General features: G+C 41.6%; 1 protein-coding gene across 1 annotated transcript; it reads right to left on the reverse strand.

Annotated features, from left to right (window-relative positions):
• On the reverse strand, positions 1–3,681 carry LOC148862346 (serine carboxypeptidase-like 45). Its single transcript, XM_088976534.1, has 10 exons — positions 3,065–3,681; positions 2,834–2,935; positions 2,598–2,693; positions 2,125–2,217; positions 1,962–2,038; positions 1,567–1,848; positions 1,315–1,439; positions 825–917; positions 593–710; positions 1–372 (listed from the first exon to the last, which is right to left on the reverse strand). The coding sequence occupies exons 1-10, from the start codon at positions 3,315–3,317 to the stop codon at positions 223–225; spliced, it is 1,389 nt and encodes a 462-aa protein (XP_088832660.1). The 5' UTR covers positions 3,318–3,681; the 3' UTR covers positions 1–222.
• Positions 3,682–18,372: the final 14,691 nt, after the last annotated feature.

Raw genomic sequence — 18,372 nt, forward strand, 5'->3', positions numbered from 1 at the left:
TTGAGACCTCAATTTTGTTTCTTTGCATTCGCATCTTTACAAAATTCCTGTTAACTTTGAAGTTATAGAACAATGACAAACCCAGGGGACAAAAAAAAAATTGCAACTTCTTTCTTTCACTAGATTGACTATTATTCCTTCACTTATTGAATACCATGAAAAACATTACTTACAACTTCTAACTTTTCTTTCCTTTTTCTCTAAATGAAACTTACCATTAGATCAGAACACTTCAGGCAGAGGCCGGCCTTCAAGAAAGGACTTGAACAGAACAAGTGATCTCTCCGGCTGTGAGAAGGGAGCTTCATGTGAAGCACCTCTAATGGTGGCAAATGAGAGAATATTTCCATAAGCTTGTGTCCATCCACCAACCTGGAAAAAGGGAATAGTACAGAATTTCAGTTGAATATCATGCAAGTGTACTAGATAACAGAGGAGCCTATACAAGAATTGTACGACCCAATACCGAATTTTTTCATTCCAAGCTTTTTTTTTCATGGCTTTGGCTCTCAAGGAGAAACAAAAATAAGGAAGCTAGATAGTTATGTCGTAAAGAATATGAATATCATGCAAGTGTTACCAAAAGATTTACCTGCTGCCCCGCAAACCAAACTCTGTAAGACACCGTAGTATTCAGCCCAAGCTCCATTGCCAGTTCATGTACCAGAGTTCGGCTACCAGTTAATGGGATAACAGAATCTTGATCCCCGCTGAAGTGAAGAATGTTATTGTGTCATTTCTAACTAGTTATTCAGAGTTTTTTTTTTTTTTTTTTTTCCTTTTAATCTCAGATAATGAAGATGAACCTTAAATTCAAAATTTACCTGTAAACCAATACGGGGATTCCAGCCTTAACAAGTGAGCCTACAATAGATATGGTAGGTATCTCCAGATTAAGCAGCTCATAATCCAGGATACTGTCATAGCCATCAATGCCATAAGAAAAAGAGTTCAAGTCAATAGAAGAAGATGTAATGAAAACCCTGCCCCACATTCGGCCCCAAATCCTGTTCACAGAGGAACCGAGTCCCTTCTGCATCCTACACTTCAAGCAATAAACTACAAGTACTCAAACAGTCTTCTTGTAATATCATGGCTAGTTTGGCTACTAGAAGTATAAAAACAGTCTGAGAAAATGGGATTATGTCTGCTTATTAGGATAATTAAATTATTCAATTTGGTCATTGATAAATTCTATCATGAGGCTGGCCAGTTATCATGAGACTGAGTGGGCCAAAAGTTCTGTACCAACAGGACGGTCAATTTTCAATTATATCATTCATTGTGTTTCTTTCATAAAGTGAAGAGAAGTACTTGCTGCAAACAGCCCATCTGCGGACTCCTACAAGACGTGCATGGAGAGCCTTCTGCACATCCCGCCTGTTTAAGTAATTAACTGTTTCATCCTCAACACAGACATCTATCCTCTCGGTAACTTGCTGTCAGATAAAAACAGAAAAGAAAAAAAAAAAAAGAAGATAGTGAGAGGGGAAAAATGAAGCACAGACAAAAGGTCAAATTTGAAGCAGTTAATGGAGTTGATGAAAACCATGTTTTCAAACTCACCTGGGGATTAAGCACCTTGGATTGCGAAAGCACTGAAGATATGCAGATGTCAAGAGTAACATCATACTTGTCCACAAATCTACTGGTTTCTTTGCTCACCCGGCTCATCACCCTTGAGCAGACAGAGGAAACGGAACCCCTGTAGTATTCACCAACATACCGAGAATAGTTACATGCAGAGGTGAAGAGTTTGTATGTAGAATCTGATATCAACCCATGAGACCAGAAGAATTCAGCTCTTGAATTGAAATCTGTAGAAAATTCTAGAACTGGGTTTCCCAGCTGCAGTTGAAGAAACTTCATCGTTAGGTTCAAGCAAGAATAAGTAATCTCATTAAAGATTAAGAATCGAGTAAAATCGTCAAAATTTGAAGTTTCAAGTTTATAATACTCACAGCAATTCCTTTCAGATTGAACAGCTTCTCCTTGTTGAATTGAATTATAAGCTCTGCAAGTTGTGGAACATAGTGGCCTACAATAGCAAGAACTTCGGAATTGGTGTCTTTTATGTCCTTTGCAATCACAGGAGATGGAAGTTGTTTTTGAGCAACAGCTTACCTGCATAGCTTTCCCCTGTTATAAACAGGTCCCTGTGCTTATATTGTGGGAACTTGAGGAACCATCGTTGCAAGAAAACGAGATTGTCCCTGGCTTAAGAAAGCAAAAGTAAAAACAGTCTCAGAATGCAATTTGCAAAGACTACATGCCTGGAAATCAGAATTACTCGTAAACGGAAGTTTAGATATGGATGATAAAGCCATGGTAGATACGTTCAATATAAGGAATTTTTTTTTTTAGATACTCTGTCCAAAAGGAACTACAAAATATTCATTTTCCGTATCTTAGAATCCTAAACGTAATGGTTGTTCAGGGAAGGGGAAAAAAAAACTCCTGGAAGCAAAACAACATTTTGATTGGAACAGCAGAAGATTTCCATTAAACAAAAATTGGAGTTAAAAACATAAGTGATCTTTCGAGTCAACATGTGAAAATAAATAAAAGGAAGAGAGAGTAATGAAATTGAGACATGCCTGTTATCTTGTCATCCACGGCCACATAGGAGGAAGTATCAGTCGAGTAAGAGAACCCGACTCCTACAGGTGTCTCTAAATATAGCATATTTGCTTCTGTGGAATAGAGAGAGAAAGGAATCAGCCATATCCTTTTATGCTTTCTGTTACCACATCTTAATTCTCAGAAAAAGAAAAAATAAAGGGAAAAAACATAAACAAAAAGAATAACTATTGGAAGTGCATGGGCATGTCACCTCTGTTCCAGCTATATTCATTTCTGACCAGAACCTCCCCACTTGGTCTAAAAGGCCCATTTTCAGAAAATGCCCCAACTCCAAGAGAAGAACAACCAGGCCCTGCACAAGAAAATTCGAACACACTCAGAATCCTAAAATCCTGAATTCCTTCGCTTTCTTTCTCTCATCTTCTGCACACTACATTTCCGTCTTCAGTTCTTCTATACACAGAAAACCCATTCGACTTACCTCCATTTAACCAGAGAACAAGAGGCTTCGATGCTGGATCTATTTCTGCTTCAGCGAAGTAGTAAAACAAAGCTCTCCGTCTCTTGACATCCACAGTAACATAGCCTGAAAATTGCTGGAAACTGACTTGGGGCTGTCCGGGTAACTCGGTAATCCTATCAGACGAAGAAAGAGATGCTGCTATCCCCATGAACTGGAATAGCTGCAGCAGTGCTGTAGCTGTGGCGATAATTTTCCGAGATGGACAGTGCATTGTTTCAGGAGGGAAAATGACGCTTGACAACAAAGTTTCAGAGAGAAAGAGGTGGGGGAAGGTTTGTTTCTTTAGTGTAGACCCATCCGACTAATAAATAGTTTGCTCAGTGAGTGGACATTTTTAATAAAGAGAAACCCCACTATTTTTATTATTTATTCTAACTTTTTTTCTTTCCTTCCAGGCTGAGTATGGAGATGATAGAGACATAGGGCGTTCAGGAAACGAGAGAGAGAGAGAGAGAGAGAGAGAGAGAGAGAGAGAGAGAGGTCGCGCTTCACAGTGACTCGTGAGTAGGGTCGTCTCTGCTGAATTGGCTGATTCAGCATAGAGGTTGCTGCTTTGAGATTGAAAAGAGAGTTTTGGAATTTGAAATCCAGATTCCTGATACTTAAAAACCCTGATTTCCCTACCTGAAATTAAATATTTACAACTACGTGGCTTTTATTTTTGTTTTAACTTTTAACCAAATAATGACCAGTAATAAACAAGAAAAATACCCTTTATACTTTAAGCAAATGCAGTTACACTCTGTTGCACAGAATGTTGCATTACAAGATTACTTTCCTTTCTGAAAATGAAAGAGAATGAAAAACAGTATTTCCCAATTTATAAGAGAAATTTAATTAATAAAAGAAGATATCATCTTTTGCTTGAACAAAAAGAGAACTATTGTCAGAAACCAGGCCTTGCTTCTTTTGTGTTTTCCAAAAATGAAATGGATTGAGTGATTAAACTTTGATTATCTCCAAGTACAAGGCCAGGAGTTATGGATGAAGATGCCATTATCCATGTATGATAGTTGCTAGTTGCTACTATACTGTCATTGAATGAACGCATTATGTCATTATCCATCCACATTTTCCTTCTAATTAATGCAACAAGCGAATTTTATCTGACAAAATGGGTTTGACTGATAATTCATCAAAAACTATTCCAAGTCAAGACAACCATGTTGGAATGTTTACATTATAAATGGTGCTTATCAATAATTAGAAGATTAATTAACAGGAATGTAGAACATTTTTTCTTAATTTCCCCTGTTTACTCAGAACAATTTGCTCGGTTTGTGATTTTCTTTTTTTTTTTTTAATTTTCTGTTTAACTTCTGTGAAAGAGAAAAAAAAGGCATTGTCTTGGTACAATTAATGGTACTCAAGCTACAATTTTCCATCCATCCCAAGATCCTATTTTTTTCCCTGCAAATTGGTTCAAGCATACATATGATAAAAGTAAATAGTGAAATGAAATGTGGGCTTCTGAAGGTATGGACCACTAAAGATAGTTTTGCCTCCCCCCCCCCCAGCTGAGGGAAGGTACTCGCATTACAGAAGGCATTTTGAAAAAGTTGGGTCATTCTGTACAGTCCTACTTGAATACCTGTCATACAAGGCAAACATTTGCACACTCACGTGATACCTTTCAAGAAAAGGACCACTACCCAGATGGAAATTACAAACTGTTTGCACAAAGTTTATTGTATGGGGGAGAAAAGAATACATCTCATTTGTTTGGAAACTGTTGTAGTTTTCTCATTATTTTTGCCTTCTTTCTGATATAACAGGAAACTGGAGCTGTTCATTATTGTTATTATTTTTTTTGGAAATAGTGATCAGGAAAGGGAATCTCTTTGATTTGGTATATGGGTTGGGAACTGGGGATTGTTCCATTTTAGATAAAAAAAGCATATAACGAAAAAAATGGGATAATAAAGTGATCTTCTCTTTATATAGATAAGAAACTTCTCTGCACGATGGGTTCTGGTTAGTCATAATAAGAGAAATTTTGGTAATGTTTAGAGTAATTAAGTTCAGTTGATCCACAAATTTTCTTTTTTTGTATTTTGATACACATTGATCAAGTGAGATGAAACAATTAAATACCGTTTTCTTTGTTTCTTCTTAATACTCAGTTCCGGGTGTTTGCTACATTTTGGAGCAATTATTTAAAGTCTGCGTTTATAAACGACAAAATTTCGTCCGTTATCCGTGTTCATATGGTCAGCACACACAGACACAGCTGGTCTTTCATCTTGGAAGGGAGGGAGAGAGGAGTGAACGTTATTCGATTTCACAAAGGACCCTGATCCTAGCATGTAATTACTTTATTGCCACTAACATAATAACATTTAAAAGCAGCTTGGATGATGATGATGGGATTTGTTGGAGGGTTAGGATCATGTATGGAGCATCGAAACAATTAATAAGCCATTCAAGAAGAAGAAGAATAAGAGAAAATAATAATAATGAACTGTAAACAGTAATAGTACAGTGCACATGGCGCAGGAAGAGAGCCAGAAACTATTTGACAAATAGATGAATTGATGGAGGGACATGCATATATTATTTACATATCGCCGGAGTAGACCATCTTGTCTTTTTGCTTGAGATATGGCGAAGATGTACGTGGAGATCATGGACGAAGAAAAGGAGATCATGCGAGACACTGACACTGGAGCTGACTGCTCTAGCTGCTGTAAGGCATCCTTCTCTCTGTCTAGCTAGCTGCAGAATGCAGGTTAATTATCCAAGCCAAGGCTTTTGCCCTTCTGTTCTCTGCCGTCTGCTTAAGGTCAAGATGTGAAGGGTGACTCATGACTGCTGATCAGAAGGTTAGCAGCAAGTCATCCTTCCTCTCTTCTCAGTAGTTACCCCTCGCCTACTCTCATCTCCATGAATGCGGATTACTCCAACTCCATCCACTAAAAAATTAAAAAAAACAAGACATTCCATTTCTTGGCTTTTGAAATCTAATCTCTCCCATCTCCCATGCATACTTTTGTTGGGAATTTCCAAATTTACCAACTCCAGCCCCTTTCTTTTCTTTTTTTTTTATTTTTATTTTTTCTTATGTATGTATATTTTATAATATTTTGTTTGATGCAGTAGTCTTGCTCCTGCATCTGCATCTGCATCTGCATGAATTAATGTATTTGGGTATTGATGTAACCGTTTTCGGCCACGTATCAATGTTTTCTGATGTAAAATTTTTTGGTTAAGTACCTCGTTATTTGACCCGGTGGTGGCGTGCCTTAGTGATGAGTTACTTGGTGGTGAACTGCCTACTGGCGAACTGCTCGGTGGAGAACTGCCTGGGTGTTACGGTTCAAAGCAGGCTTAGCCTTGCCTACGCTTGGCAGGCTTACGTTAGGGACATGCCCGTCATTTTTGCCTGTAAGACTTTTGGGAGAACTGATGTCATCTTTAGGCAGACCACCGAAAGCTTAACGTACTCTTTGAGGAGGGGTGGTCGACCTCCTTGGGTGCCTAACCTTGGCACTCGTAGACCATCATCCCCTTGCGGGGCGGCCCTGGTTAACGGCTAGCATGGCTACCAGGGTTCCTCATGGGCGCACACTAGCTCATGGGGACAGTGTTGGACCGGCACTGCACTACCGACATTCAAGGGAGGCTTGGCACGCAGGCCTGGCTCAAGCACGTCCCTACACCTCGCCAGCCCCTTGCCCAAGCTGATTGAGCTATCCCGTTGCCCCTAGCGCACTGGTGGGTTCCGGCCCAAGCGGTTGCCTATCATCATGGCACACAGGTGCCTGTCATCATCGGCATACAGGAGACCCTACACATCGGTGCCAAGTCACCTCATCGGCGCATGGTCGCCTTCCATGATGGTTGTCCCCCTTTAGCACGTAAGTGACGCCTCCCATGGACCGGCCTGAGCCAGAAGAGTGCCCCGGCCATTGGACTTGAGGTCATGATCCAGTGCTACTGACTTTGGTGGAGCCATCCCAGCGGGCAACTCCTAGCCTCTAAGCGCACAAAGGCTTGTCCTGGCCTGCCTTGGCCAGGACGCCGCACGGGTTTCTTCCGCTGTAGAATTACCCCCGTGACAGTTGGTATCAGAGCAAGTTGGCCAGTTGGAGCCGCAGTTGGTTTTCAGCAGATTAGCCCAGAGCCAGTTGAAGCGTTCATTTCGACAAGCAACATTTGGTGGGGTGCGGTCCCTAGTCACCTCCACCCAGGATCGAGCATAATTCAGATCAGGCCTGGCAAGAGGCCATTTCATAGTTTGTGGCCCCATTCCAATGACACTAAAACAGCTTCCCTAGCGGTTGCAGACGCTTTGGTTGTTGTCCTCATGCGGTGGCAGACGCGTGAGCCTTGATAGGAATGTGGGTACACTGCCCGAGCAGATTGTTAATCAGGCCTATCAAGAGGCCATTCAATGTTCGCGTTCCCATTCCAATGACCCTAAAACAGCTTCCTTTGCGGGTGCAGACGCATTGGTAGTTGTCCTCATGCGGGGGCAGACGCGTGGGCTTTGTTAGGAATGTGGTTACGCTAGCCGTTGGAGCATGGCGGCCCTACACCGGCAAAGTATCAGGTGGACATGCTCAGTTTTTAGGTTGAACACTTGCAGCAGCAGAAGCTTATCACAAGGCGAGTGCATGTTCGGCAACTCATGGGTAAAAGTTGCCACACTCGCGTTCGAAGCGGTCAAGTCTCCTTGAGGCAGCAGCAGTGGGGCCCCCTCGGAGTGAAGATGTAGCCCGAGTCGGCGAGGCGAAGCGTAGTTTCGAGGGCCCAGGAGAGCATAAGCCATGGCTAGGTTTGAGTAACCCGCACAGGGCGAGGTGAAGTCTGCAGGCCAGCATGGTGAAAGGGTACCCAGGTCATCGCCAACATGAGGAGTAGACCTATCAACGTGTTCGGTAGCATCACTGAAAAGCTACCAAGAAGACGGTTGAGCCTTGAGGTAAGATGATACATGGGGCGGACCTCCGCGAAGCACCACACACATTTCTTCGAGGGCCCTTCTTTCACAATTCAACGGCATAGCCATTGCGCGGTTTGAGTAACCTCGACACTGGGGTGAAGTCCAGGCAGGCCGGCATGGTGAAATGGTTCCGTCCCCATAAATGGACACCAATATAGGCAAGACCCGGGCTAGCCAGACGAGCCCTGGAACTGGCAAGGAAGTGGATGGCGCGGGACACAGACGCCCATTCACGAGGAAGACCCATTGTCGAGGACGACAATGGATTGAGTGGGGGAGCCTGTTACGGTTCAAAGCAGGCTTAGCCTTGCCTACGCTTGGCAGGCTTACGTTAGGGACATGCCCGTCATTTTTGCCTGTAAGACTTTTGGGAGAACTGATGTCATCTTCAGGCAGACCACCGAAAGCTTAACGTACTCTTTGAGGAGGGGTGGTCGACCTCCTTGGGTGCCTAACCTTGGCACTCGTAGACCATCATCCCCTTGCGGGGCGGCCCTGGTTAACGGCTAGCATGGCTACCAGGGTTCCTCATGGGCGCACACTAGCTCATGGGGACAGTGTTGGACCGGCACTGCGCTGCCGACATTCAAGGGAGGCTTGGCACGCGGGCCTGGCTCAAGCACGTCCCTACACCTCGCCAGCCCCTTGCCCAAGCTGATTGAGCTATCCCGTTGCCCCTAGCGCACGGGTGGGTTCCGGCCCAAGCGGTTGCCTATCATCATGGCACACAGGTGCCTGCCATCATCGGCATACAGGAGACCCTACACATCGGTGCCAAGTCACCTCATCGGCGCATGGTCGCCTTCCATGATGGTTGTCCCCCTTTAGCACGTAAGCGGCGCCTCCCATGGACCGGTCTGAGCCAGAAGAGTGCCCCGACCATTGGACTTGAGGTCATGATCCAGTGCTACTGACTTTGGTGGAGCCATCCCAGTGGGCAACTCCTAGCCTCTAAGCGCACAAAGGCTTGTCCTGGCCTGCCTTGGCCAGGACGCCGCACGGGTTTCTTCCGCTGTAGAATTACCCCCGTGACATGGGGGCGAACTGCCTGGCGGCGAACTGCCCGGTGGCGAATTGTCTGGTGGCGAACTGCCTGGTGACGAGCACCCTGGTGGCGAACTGCCTGGTGGCGAACTGCCTGGTGGTGAACTGCCCGGTGGTGAGCTGCTCGGTGGCGAACTACCTAGTGGCGAATTGCCTGGTGACGAATTGCTTGGTGGCGAATTGCTTGGTGGCGAACTGCCTACTAGGCGGCCGGTGACTTAGAGAATGCTGGAGCTCCCTGGCGCGGCGCAATCCGACTACCCTCAGCATGAGGTGGTCTTCTTTCCTTTGTAGGCAGCGGGAGCTGAGGGACCTGCAAGAACTTCATCTTTTCCTCCTCTTTGTAGGTGGCGGGAGCTGAGGGACCTCCGAGAACTCCATCTTTTCCTCCTCTTCGTAGGCGGCGGGAGTTGAAGAACCTGCGAGAACTGAATCAGAGGTCCCGGGGGTATTTTCCCGGTGGGGGCTCTCCGACGCTTAAGTTAGCACTCTTATTGTAGAGAGCTTTGAAGATAATATGAGAGAGCTAGAGAGCAGGGTTACTTCCCTTTTTTCATCCCCCTCCCCTTTGGGGGGTGAGGTCTTTATATACCAGAGTCCTCGCGGGTTAGGTGGGTGAAAAGCCTCCAAACGGTAAGACTCGTCGCATCCTGTCAGAACTGGGGTACGGTGATGAACTCCTCGAGGTCGTCAGACTGGCGCTTGTGTCAGGCGGCCAGGTCGGCGCTTGGGCCGGGTTGTCAGGGGGCGCCTGCGTTAGTCGGCGGGTCAGTGTCTAGACCAGGTCGTCAAGTCGGTGCCTGTGTCAGTCGGCGGGTCAGTGTCTAGACCAGGTCGTCAAGCTGACGCCTGTGTCAGTTGGCGGGTCAGTGTCTAGGCCAGGTTTGTCGGTGGGCGCCTTATGGGCGGTTTGGCCGGATCATGCGCTAGGCTGGTCCAGGTCGGCCAGGTCGCTCAGGCCGTGCACAGTTCGCGCAGGCCGCGTGCTAGGTCGCGCGCGCCGCGCAGGTCGCACAGGCGCGCATCAGGCCGTGCGTAGGTCGTGCCAGACCGGCTAGACTAGTGCCCGGGTGGGTCACCAATTTCGTAAGTTTGTTTGCTGGGTGTTTTCCTAGTTATCACGAGGTGCCACATGTCACAAATTCACTGGAGGGCCAAATCTTCCCTCATCAGCTATTAGTTTTGATTAAGATATAGAAGTGGTTGAGATAGATTATTCATGTTGGAAAATGTTAATGTGTGCCTACCAATACCATTGGACTGGAGTGGAACACTGGAGCATGGGGGGCCTGGGCCTGGGAGGCACTCGTGCTCAAGACCATCACCGTGGTGTTGAGTGTTGTTCGCTTTTCATTTTTCAAATTTGGAGCCTTGCGATGGACCCAATGCTTCACCTTTTCTTTTCTTTCACCTTCATTTTCCCCTTTTAATGATGGAGTTCTTTCTTAATTATTATTTTGAAAAAGTCCATTCACTTTGTTCCCCCTTGTCAACAAAGCTTTTCTTTGTGTAGTGTAGGACCGTATATCTCTTGTTTCTTCTCTGAATCCAAGTTACCCACATCCATTTATTCTATTAAAAAATAATGAAGACAAGTGAATTCTATTTTATTTCTGATAGCAATTAGGTTTTATTTATTTATTTTTTATAAATGAGCGAGGAAAATGGAGAAGAAAACGGATGTGCTTCATATGGGATCTGACCAGGTCGCCTAGCACTAGTAGAAAACCACTACCATAGCCATCCTTATTGAAGGGGGTTCAAAAATGTGATATATATATCCAGATGTGCTTGTGCTCCCAATTAAACTACATAATTAACTCCTATTAACTAATTAACTAGTAATTAATGTTTTTATGTAGGACTTATCACTAATGTACTAGAGAACAGTTAACCATAAAAATATATATCTCCTATACTGATGAGTGAGTGGAAATACGAAACATAAAGCTTCAAATGTGAAAAAGGTCAAAAACTAAACTGTCGGAACAGAAGTCTCTCTTTCTCTCTCACGGTCTTACCCTACCCATCCTTGTTCCGCAAGTCTTGTACGGTGGGAGTGAGAAATGGGTCAAAGAAGGGAATGATAATAGGAATCAACGAGGACAAGGCGATAAGCATTCCCGCTCGTGGCATGAATTACTCACGTGAGATATTCTTTTGGCGTGGTGGGCCAGTACAGATGTAAAAGAGAGAGCATGTGTGATGGTCCCACTGTTCGCTCAACGCCTCAACGTAGAGGAAGAGTGCGCAAGGAACGGCGTATTGGTGTGATTTCAGAACCAACCCCCTCGGCCCCTCCACCTCCCCTTTGTTTTTTCTTTTTGGGGTTTCCTGTGGGCACGAACACGATTGAAACCACGCCCTCTTCAGATCTCTAGTGTCCAACCACAACAGCCAAGAATGGAATAATCGGAGTGTTGCTTTGTCTATTATTAATTCACACAAGTTGAATATATATATATATATAATTTGGAGATTGGGGGGGTGCTGTTGAACTGAATTTGGAGAAGAGATTCTTATTCTATTCATCAAGCAAAACAAACACGACTACAACGGGGCAAACCCAAATCCCTCACTCCATTCCACCATTCAAGTAGGGGATGCTCCTCCTGACCTGATCGCCTCATCAGTCCCAACTCCCAACTTCAACACAGCACACCTGGGATTCAACATTTTAAAATTAAGCAAGCGTATGACACATGAAAACAGTTTTGATCATTTCAACTCAGCTTCTTTTATGTGACATACATATAGTGACTCGCCCAACTACGGATCATCTACAAAGCTTAAATTATATATATATATTGCCGAGTCGTGTGGGATAGGGCAATTTTATTTGGAGATTTCTCCGTACTTTACTTTTTGACAAATATACACACACAGTGACCCAGACAACTGAAAATGGTTATAGTTAAGTTAGCATGGGCAAAATGTTGTTACTCCTTTTCCTAAGACTAATAGTAGATTATGCGTTTGAATTGACAGAGTTGTTGAAGGAGGTAACTTTTGTATCCAGTCCCAGTCCCAAGTCCCACAGTCCCACTGTGTTGAGTGAGTGTTGTGGCTCCTTTTATATAATCTATTTTTAATTAAAAATAAATAAATATGCTTTTTCATGTGTGTGGGTGTGTTGTTCTAGTGTACCCACACAATGCACGTTCACAGTTCACACAACCTTAATATAAGAGAGATAACACACCAGACACCACTTGGTAGGCCGGCCGAATAGCTCAAAGTGTTGGCCTTTTTCTGTGTTGTTGGTCAAAATGCAGTTGGTGCTGTGGATTGTATGAAAATTACGGATATGGACAGATCACAGATGCAGGAGGGGGAAGGGGTAGTACTGTAGCAGTAGTAGAGGCTTCGAAGAAAACACACAGTAAGGTACGCATGCGCGCCTGCAACTGTAATCAGTGAGTGTGAGTTGCGAGTGGGCGTAAAAACAAAACCCACACTCCCAAAATAATATACAACGTTGAATTGAATGTTCATTCTATCGGTATCGGTATCTATCGGCCCGTATTCCACTGATGACACCGTAACAAAGTAGTCAGTCAAGTCACTCCACTCCATCGCACATTGCAACTCACGAATCCCTCCTTCTCTCTCTTTCTCTCTCTCTCTCTGTAGTATGTACGCTGTACTTGCCTGCTGGTGCTGGACTTCGCGGCGCCTGCGCTCACCTGTGCCTGTGAGTCTAGACTCTTATTAGCAACTTTCCTCCTCCATAGGCCATTGCAAAAAATTAGTGGGCCCCCAGTCGCAGTCCCCCACCCTACCTGTTCATCTTACTTTCTCATTTCTCAAGTCCATGAAAATAATAATGGGCCGTATGTATTCCCTGCTCCTCCCAGTCCCAGTTGGTCGTGATTCAGTAATAAGAGGCCCTCGCCTTCCCATGAAGGTGGGGCATGGCTGCTACCTGTTACTTGTATTCTAATCTGACGTGATCAACCGGTTCATCATTAATGTGAGGGAGAATGGACCCTTTTTCCAATACCACAGTAAAATAAAAATTTACTGTTTTATTTTTTTAAATATGACAAAATCAATTCATTATGAAATACTCATTAAGTTATTATTTGGCATACAGGTCAATTAATAATTTTAGAAGAAAATAAACCATAACGAACTGTAATATGTAATATTTTATTGGTTGATTTTAATACAAAAACCACTTAACAACTTGATAGATAATTTAAAATGTCTCTATAATTCGATACAAGCCGATAAATTTGCTAAGAGGGAGTAATTATAGATTCCAAAATACCTAACACCAATCCAACTCCACAATGAAATTTAAGCCTTTTAAGAGAGCTTTAGTGTTGGAGAAAATTGGGTCACTGTAATTTTGGAGGAGAAGCTTTAAGGCGCGTCTGAAGACACTGTCTTTAGAACGCTATTTGCCCCCACTCAGTTTCACTGAGTTTGTTGTTGGGTTATAGGCAAATTCATTCCCAGGATACAACAGAGCCTTGGGCGAGAATCTGCAACCAGCAAAGTTGAAGAGTCTCCAAAGAAACCTTCTGTGACACTATAGCAGACCGAACTGAGAGAGAGAGAGAGAGAGAGAGTGAGTGAATTTCGAAAAGGTGTGTTTTGGAGTCTAACTCATGCTCCTTAAATAATTTGTGAAGATGTATGAGGAAAAGGTAGGTGCTGGTTTAGAGAAGGCACATTGAACAGTCACAATTTCAAGCATTGTGACTGTTTAAAAAGTAGTTAACAATTAGTGACCGTTAACTTTGAATTGTGCCTCTTGATCACACCTGATCGAATCGTGACCGTTGATCTCATCAACGCACCAAAACCAAAGCCGTCCATCGCGAGCAAAGTGCATCTCTAAAGCGCCTCATTGCACCGCGCACACGCGTGTGCACGCGTTGCGCGGTATCAAATCCCCATACTCTCCTCTACTAATTCTAAGGAGTGTAAATCGGCTCCTATTAAAATACTGAAAACAAAACTTATAATTTTCAAATGTGGGACAAGTTCAAAAATGAGTTTTGTAAGAAAAAAAATGATTTTTTCAATCAAGTGTGCAGGTTGACCAATCAAACCCATTGGATCTAATCTCTTATGAGATTAAAATCCAACATCTAGCGTCAGCTTCAGTTGCAGACATAAAAGATAAAAGAATAATACGCCCATAAATAAAGTTCCCAGAGTAGGTCCTTAGCACTAAACCTACAGCACAGCTCTGTCCACCCCTATTGCACCATCGAAATTCAGCTTCATATATAGCACATTCAGGAAGGCGACACCAATGATTGACTGATCTATTAATCTCTACCACAACTAGGTTCTTTGGAATGGATTTATACCTTTATATTTGGCTTTCCAAATCCGATAACCGAGCCTCTACACTAGATGTCACCCCCTCAATATTAATTGGGGAATGTTCTAAGACTACCTTGTAATGAGATCAAATCAGCCCCCACAATATTGCCTCTACAACGTCTCACAACACATCTCCGTCGTGTATTGAAAACATCTAGCAATGATAATATCAAAATTAATAATATCATCATCGAGAGATGTTTCCAATACACAACGGGGATGCACTGTGAGACGTTATAAGGAACAATTTTGTAGGGGCTGATTTGAACTCCCTTGCAACACATCTTTCAAATGTGTTAAAGAAGAATAGCTCCTTTAGCAAGGGTAGAGACTATTTTTTCTCACTGAAAGCATCATCTATTAATACCCATTGAGATAGATACTCTATTAAAGATTGGTGTCTTGAGTTCATCAGTCCTGAGACCTAAAGATTTGCCAAAAAGTTACTCTTGTAATCTGGCACGTCACAAAAAGATGATCTATTGTCTCATTTCCTTCACCGCACAAAGGGCACATTGCATCCACCTTATTTGTTCTCTTTGCAAGCTCCACTCTAACTGGGAGGACATTATTAAGGCACCTCCAAAGAAATAAATAGACTCTAGGCGGAGTATTCTTTGAATCACCAAATTTTTTTCCATGACACACTTCCAAATGCTGGGGCCACCCCTGAAGACTAAGCTTCCGTCAATCTCAAAGCATGATAGTTGGCTGTAGTGGTTAAAAACCCATGGGGATCCTTGGACCAGACAAGGAGGTCCTCTTCCTTCCAACAATTTTGTTCAGCATCGATAAAATCCGCTACTCTCTTCCACTATCCCAAAGGGAGAGAAGTATTATCTCTGTGCCACTGCGTTTACGATGTACCCTGGGATACAAGGATCGGTAAGATCATTAATGCTCCACCCAATCCCCACTGATCATAACGCCCCCTCTCTTAATGATGACATAAACTTCAAAATATTATTTCAGCTACCTGAGGATCTTTGGTTCTCCTTGAGAGTTCAAAAGGAATTTTGGTGACTGATATATTGAATTTTAGTACTCTCTCCCACAACTTGTCTTCTCACGTAAGAAATCGCCACATAGGCCTCATAATTTTAGTTTTATTTTTCAGCAAGGTATCTGTAATCCCCAATCCTCCTTCTATTTTAGGTAATTGTATATGAAGGAAAATGGAAAATGGGGTTATTGAGACTTGGAGAAAAAGTTTTGAGTCACATCTGAACATATTATCTTTAGAACGTTATTTGTTCCCACTCATTTTTATTAAGTTTGTTTTTGGGTTACAAACAAATATATTCCCAGGATACAATAGAGCCTTAGGCGATAATCTGCAACCAATAAAGTTAAAGAGTCTCCGAAAAAATCTTATGTGAGACCGTAGCAGACTATACTAAGAGAGAGAGAAAGTGATTTTCAGAAATTGTTTTGTATGTGTGCAAATGCTTGATTTGTGTTCCTTAAATAATCTTGAAAAATCATGAATAGGGGTGGATTCGAGCCGAGCCAAGCTAAGCTGAATAGTACTTGGCTCGAGCTTGGCTCAAGACTGTTGTACAAGGCTCAAGCTCGAGCTCGAACTCGGTTCAAGCCAAAAATTCATAATCTCGAGTTCGGCTTGGCTCGGGCTCGACTTTGAGAAAAAATATTTTATAAAAATAAAAAAATATATATAAAAATATTTTTTTATTTGATATTTAAAAAATTCAGAATTATAATAATTAATAATTATAATATTTTTATTATATATATTATTTTATATAATTTTATTATATATATATATATATATTCGAACTGGCTCGCGAGCCTCACGAGCAGCTCATGAAAAAATATTTTTTAGAAGGTAATTAACAATTAATGGCTATTAACTTTGAATGGTGCCTCTTGATCACACCCGATCAAATCGAGGCTGTTGATCCCATCAACGGTTAGCCTCGCACCAAAAGTCAAAGCCTCCATTCACGAGTCATGTGGGTGTTTGCAAAGTGTGCCTCTAAAGCGCCTCATTGCACCGCATACACGCGCACACGCACATTGCGCAATAGCAAGCTTCTATAATCTCTTCTCTTTACCTAAAGAGTGTAAATCATCTCCTATTAAAAAACCCAAAACAAAACTTGTAATTTTCAAATGTTGGACAAGTTAAAAAATTGTTTTTAGCAAGAAAAGAAGCTATTTTCAAGATATGTGTGCAAGTGTATTTTTTCATGTAATTGACCAATCAAACCCTATTAGATTTAATTTCTAACTAGCGGGGACTTGTGCGATGCACGGGATTTATTAAGAGAGCTAAATAATAAGAAGGGTCGTATACTAAAATACCCCTTATAGTTTTATGGATTTATTAAAATCTAACCTATAGTTAACATTTTACTAAAACATCACTTATAATTTGCAATGGATTTAATCAATCTTCCATTAGATGATAGTGGAACATGACAATGTGGACCCTAATGTTCATTTAAATAAAGTTAATCAAAAGAAAATAAAAGTAAAAGTACCATTTTTGCCCTTAATAAGACATGAGAAACCACTCTATTGGCTACATTTGTTCAATTTTGTTTTTTATACAAAAAAAAAAGTGTTAGGGGTATCTTTGGAATAAAAAATCATGGGCCTAAGGGCAAAACAAACACTCCTTAATGAAATTGTGGGCCTAAGGGCCTGACCTTGATTATGAAATTAACCCCCATCCCCGATCCCTAACAGGGATGGGTTCCCCGTGGGGACCCGAATCCCCGAAATGTTTTCAGATAATAGTATTTTTAAAATAAATAAAATTTTTAATTATAAATAATGTTTTAAATATGTTTTGATATATATATATATATATATATATATATATATATAATATAAATAATATAATAGTATAATTAATATAAATACCATTTAATACACACACACACACACACACACACACACACATATATATAATTGGGGTTGGGGTGGGGCGGGGACCTCAATCCCCATCCCCGACCCCAACCTCAACCTCGATCGGGGATTCCTATTAATCCTCATCCCTGCCCTCGCCCTACCAAAACAATCCCCATCCCTAGCCCCATTGGATCAAGGAAGTTAGGTCCCCGTTGGGGATGGGGAAAATTGCCATCCCTAAAAGTGTGTTCTAATAAATGACCCTAATAGAAACACATAAGAGTATACAATTTGTTTTATATTTTTAATTTTTTAAATAATTAATAATTATTCATATTTTATATTCAACTTTTAATAAAATTTTTATAATACAAAAATAACAATAATTAATTTCAGTTAGGTTTATTTATCAAACTGATGAAACCAACCAACCCAATTAACTCGACCCGAGTTGGTTGGTTTTCTAGTATTTTAGGTTGGCTTTGGTTAAAAAATTTCCCAATTCGACCAAGTTGGATCAGTTCCACTTTGGCCATTTGTAAACCGGCTAAAACCGAATGACCTAACCATGGATATATATTAATATTTTATATTTTAAATATAATTTTTAATATGAAAAAGTAGGAATTTTCCTACATTTCTTAGTCTAAAATGTTTTATATCATGAATCTAATATTTAAATTTATTATTTAATAATTGCACTATAATTTTTAAAATTAAATTAAAATTTAAGTTTAAATTTTTTGAACAAACTGACCAAACCAAAAAAATTGACCCAAACCAATACAACTTGAATGGGTCGGTTTTCACAAAAGGTTAGTCGGTTTCAGTTGACCAACTCCCTAAACTAACCAGGTCAATTTGGTTGGCCAAATAGCCTACGACCGCACCGAACCAACTCATGAACACTCATAATTTCAGCTAAATTAATAGTCTTATCTCTAATAAATAACAATAGTTTAATCTCCCATATTATTGAAAATTTATAGCAAAAATACATAATTATTGAAAATATATTGATAATGAAAACTAGAATAATTACAGAAATTACAAAAAT

The sequence above is a fragment of the Nelumbo lutea genome, chromosome 3 (assembly GCF_056320005.1).
Source record: "Nelumbo lutea isolate HS-2025 chromosome 3, American lotus-T2T, whole genome shotgun sequence".
Lineage (NCBI taxonomy): Eukaryota > Viridiplantae > Streptophyta > Magnoliopsida > Proteales > Nelumbonaceae > Nelumbo > Nelumbo lutea.

Bases quoted from the DNA above. Each gene is read 5' to 3' on its own strand.
- LOC148862346 (XM_088976534.1), bottom strand. From the start codon at position 3,317: ATGCACTGTCCATCTCGGAAAATTATCGCCACAGCTACAGCACTGCTG. The intron at 2,218-2,597 runs GCATGTCTCAAT...TGCTTTCTTAAG, and splicing joins CGTGGATGACAAGATAACAG to CCAGGGACAATCTCGTTTTC. The intron at 918-1,314 runs GTACTTCTCTTC...TGGCTATGACAG, and splicing joins AGATGGGCTGTTTGCAGCAA to TATCCTGGATTATGAGCTGC.